Here is a 4222-nt window from a genome sequence, read left to right as displayed (position 1 = left end):
CCTGTGTTCTCCACTGATTTGGTCAAATGATGAGGTGCAAATTTGGGTTTTAGGAGAGAGTATTTTATTATTTTATTTTATTTTTTTCCGATTTTTTTTTTTAAATTTTTTGTTTATTGCAGTAACATTGGTTTATAACATTGTATAAGTTTCAGGTGTACATCATTATACTTCTATTTCTGCATAGATTACATCATGTTCACCACGCAAATACTACAACCCATCACCACACACTTGTGCCAAATTATCCCTTTTGCCCTCCTCCCTCCCCCCTTCCCCTCTGGTAACCACCAATCCAATCTCTGTCTCTATGTGTTTGTTTGTTGTTGTTATTATCTACCACTTAATGAGGGAAATCATACGGTATCTGACCTTCTCCCTCTGACTTATTTCACTTTGCATAATACCCTCAGTGTCCATCCATGTTGTCACAACTGGCTGGATTTCATCGTTTCTTATGGCTGAGTAGTAGTCCATTGTGTATATATACCACATCTTCTTTATCCATTTGTCCCTTGATGGGCACTTAGGTTGCTTCCAAGTCTTAGCTATTGTGAATAACGCTGCAATGAACACAGGGGTGCATGTATCTTTACGCATTGGTGTTTTCAAGTTCTTTGGATAAATACCCAGCAGTGGAATAGCTGGATCATATGGTAGTTCTATCCTTGATTTTTTGAGGAATCTCCATACTGTTTTCCATAGTGGCTGCACCAGTTTGCACTCCCACCAGCAGTGTATGAGAGTTCCCTTCTCTCCACATCCTCTAGGGGAGAGTGTTTTAAACGAGTGACCCATGCTGGGCACAAGCCAGACTTTACCTTTGGCTCCCTGGGTAATATGGATACCTGCAGCAGTAAGGAGTCCATTTCAGTTTCTGTTTAAGCCCAGATAGCATCTGTGAGTTTGCTTGGTTACTCTGGGACAGGGCTGCCCATCAACCATATCTCATGCTTGTATCTTTATTTTTAATAAGCTGCAGTGAGCTCACTTCTGACTCATGCATATTTCCCACAGCCATCCTGGAACATAGGTGGTGAGTGTCCTGTTACTTGCTGCTTGGCAGCAGAGCTGGTTTATCCTCTGTCCCTCTTGCAGTGTTAACCCTTTGACAGTGCCAAGATCCATAAACATAAGAACTTGCAGCCAAGGGGATTTTGATTCCTCACTGACTTATAAAATAAAATGTGTTCTAAACATAGGCAGTGGTGGTTAAGATGGGCGCTCTCACTGCTGAGGCCTGGGTTCACTTCCTTGTCAGGGAACTATACCACCTGTCTGTCAGTTGTCATACTGTGGCAGCTGCATGTTGCTGTGATGCTGAAAGCTATGCCACCAGTATTTCAATACCATGGTCACCCATGGTGGACAGGTTTCAGCAGAGCTTACAGACTAGACAGACTGTGAAGAAGGATCTGGCCACCCACTTCCAAAAAAATTGGCCATGAAAACCGTGTGAATAGCCGTGGAGCACTTATATTGTGCCAGAAGATGAAAGGATGGCACAAAAAGACCAGGCAGGGTTCCACTGTGCTGTACACAGGGTCACTAGGAGTCGGAATCAGCTTGATGGCACTAACAACAACAAATTATAAACATCTTCAATTTCCTAATCTATGTCATGCAAAGATAAGTATTAATATACTGAGAAGTAATAAGCTAAGCTAGGAGGTAATAAAACTTCAGTGTCAATGCCCATTGTTGTCATGGCTCTTTGCTCACGTGTTCTGGTGCCGCTGGATTCCTAACAAACTTGAGAGCTTCTGTAGCAGCATATCTATCAGTGTAGCTTCTTTCCGAGTCTATTTGAGGAGAAAAGTGAGGAAATTGAAATTGTTGCTAATGTTGGAGGAAAAAAGTACCAAAGATACAAAAAGCCAGTAAATATAAAGTAAATAGTAAAGATACTGTTTAATGATTTACTGTCAGGCATTGGGGTGTTTCTGCTACTTAACAGTTGAGGGCCAGCTATTTATAGGACAGTGGATATAGACCATAATGTAGTCTTGGTAAATTGGGTTTCCTAGGAAAATGGCAGAGCTATGGAGACTAATAAAGGGAATATGCTGATACTGTGCATTATGTCAGTCTGTAATCTTGAGAGCAGCTACAGTTGAGCTTTTCCAGTGATATAAAATCATGATACAGTTTATATTTCAATCACCGAGCCATAGAGTTACCTACCTTAAGGGACTTTCTTTCTTTACCAAAGGCCATTAGAATGGCAGAAACAAAAAGGTTAATGATCACAAGTACCATCAAGATGACACTGGTGAGGATCAGAAAGGAGCCCAGGACTGGGTCTAAAGCAATAACCTGGATGGACAATAAAACACTTTTGAGTTTAAACACTGACACTTTAATTTCTACTTCAAAAATGTAAGTTATATGCTAATGTTTGGTATATATTCATATGAAGAAACATTTATGTCTAGTGGAAACTAGAGAGAAAAAAATACTAAAAATACTTTTGAGTGGACAGAGGAGCAAGAGTGACTAACAAAGGGTGTAAAAATAATTGTGCCTTCAGGGCTTTCACCAGAAGAAAACTGGTGAGTTGCAATGGAATTATAAATGATTCAAAGCCCATATGAGTCTTGGCAATTCTGGAAAATATAAACAAAGCTTCAAGGAGTAGTGAAAGTATTGAAAGAATACATACATAACAAAAATGATAATGAAAACTATCTTGCCATTCCAAGAACCTTCTACTCTAAACACAGTAGCATCCCAATAAACTTTAACAGGTTAGCCATAGAAAATTGACTTAATTTAGTATGGATTTTTTCCATTGGTATCTTTAAAAGTGTAAGTACTGAGTTGTGCCATTGTTTACTTTTCAGTATAAAGAGAGCTTTCTCAAGTTTATACTAAAATGGTTTCCATAACAATATTCTTTTCATTTAGGTGTTCATTTTAACAAATGATATTTATTTTCCCTGAGTATTGGCTCATTCATTGTTGCCACTAGGACACTTTAAAAAAAAACAAAACAAAACCCAACAACTTAGGATGAATACATATGATAAATACCACTGTCATGGAAATCTATATGACAAAACATTTCCTAGTACCAACCTATCATCCACTTACTTAAAAGTTCTTAATTGTAACAACTCCAGGTCAATCAAATAGTTTGGGCAATCTCTTTGAAGTTTGTGATGCAAAACTTTTCTCAGTAAATATATGCCATTTGTCCTTCATATTGTATGATTATAATTAGAGCAGACAGGCTTTTATTTTTTTTTAAGTCAAAAAGTAGGTGTTAGCAACAGTTTCTCATTCTGATTGTTACTTCCTTAAGAGCTTTAGTATATAAAGTGGTCCAGGGGTGAGGGCTTCGTTTCCTAGTGATTGCGGCTAGAATCACAACAAAATAGTCCCCCCAAAATAGCAGTTATATTCTTCCTTGTGTCTTAAGAAGGTGGTAACTTTCCACATTAGAAACTATGTTAACTTACCCATTTTAATTAGTAACCTTTGAATTCTAGATTATCAGAATGATAAGCCTTGATGAAAATCTTGGCAGTTTCACTAACTTGAATTGCAGTTTTTCTTCCCTGATCAAATTTTTATATGCTAGTGTTTGGGACCCCAATCCTCATCTGTGTTTCCTACTTTATTTTTTATGTTGAATAAAAAGAGATTTGTGTTGGTAGTTCCTGGGGGAAAATAATAGGCTCTCTGAAATAAGTATTAATTATGAACAGAAATATTGCAGTTCTTCCTGGAATTGTACCTCCTTAATTTTGTTTAGGTCACTTCCATTGTACACTTCAAAGGGCCGTTGAGAAAGAAGCAGCAAATCATGTTAATCTGGCCCGGTGCAGGAGCACAAGTTGAGGCCCAGCGTCCTTGGGCAATAAGATTAAGGATACAAGAGGTGAGGAAGGTGGTACTACGTGCTAAGAAAAAGCCAGATTTCTGAAACTAATAGCCACTCAAATGCTGTATGCATAGGCAGTACCATTAAACAGAATGGCAAAGGACCTAAATCGCTCTCTTATGCAGTGTGCATTGGTACAGTAGGGGCTGCTTTTATAAGCAGTTCTCCCCTCGTTAGACATATTAACCAAATAGAATTCCACAGGGAAGCCAGGATGGGGGTTTTCACCTCCTTGTGGTGAGACATTCCCATCAGGAGACCAACAATAGTCACTGCTGAGCTGAAAAAAGTTCGGTAGTCAGAGATGCTCCATCCAAACAGCAGGTTAAACTGAAA

General features: G+C 38.6%; 1 protein-coding gene across 1 annotated transcript in view; it reads right to left on the bottom strand.

Annotated features, from left to right (window-relative positions):
• Positions 1–714: 714 nt before the first annotated feature.
• PKD1L3 (polycystin 1 like 3, transient receptor potential channel interacting) overlaps positions 715–4222 on the bottom strand; it is a 354098-nt gene continuing 350590 nt past the window's right edge. Inside the window, exons 30-32 of the mRNA XM_058528165.1 lie at positions 4115–4216; positions 2185–2316; positions 715–1802 (exon numbers count right to left, since the gene is read on the bottom strand). Coding sequence (XP_058384148.1) covers positions 1719–1802; positions 2185–2316; positions 4115–4216 — 318 coding nt within the window. The 3' untranslated portion in view covers positions 715–1718. The remainder of the gene's footprint in view (positions 1803–2184; positions 2317–4114; positions 4217–4222) is intronic.

The sequence above is a fragment of the Diceros bicornis genome, chromosome 32 (genome assembly GCF_020826845.1).
Source record: "Diceros bicornis minor isolate mBicDic1 chromosome 32, mDicBic1.mat.cur, whole genome shotgun sequence".
NCBI lineage: Eukaryota > Metazoa > Chordata > Mammalia > Perissodactyla > Rhinocerotidae > Diceros > Diceros bicornis.
Note: the sequence above shows the minus strand (reverse complement) of the source record. Positions and strands in the feature narration are given on the sequence as shown.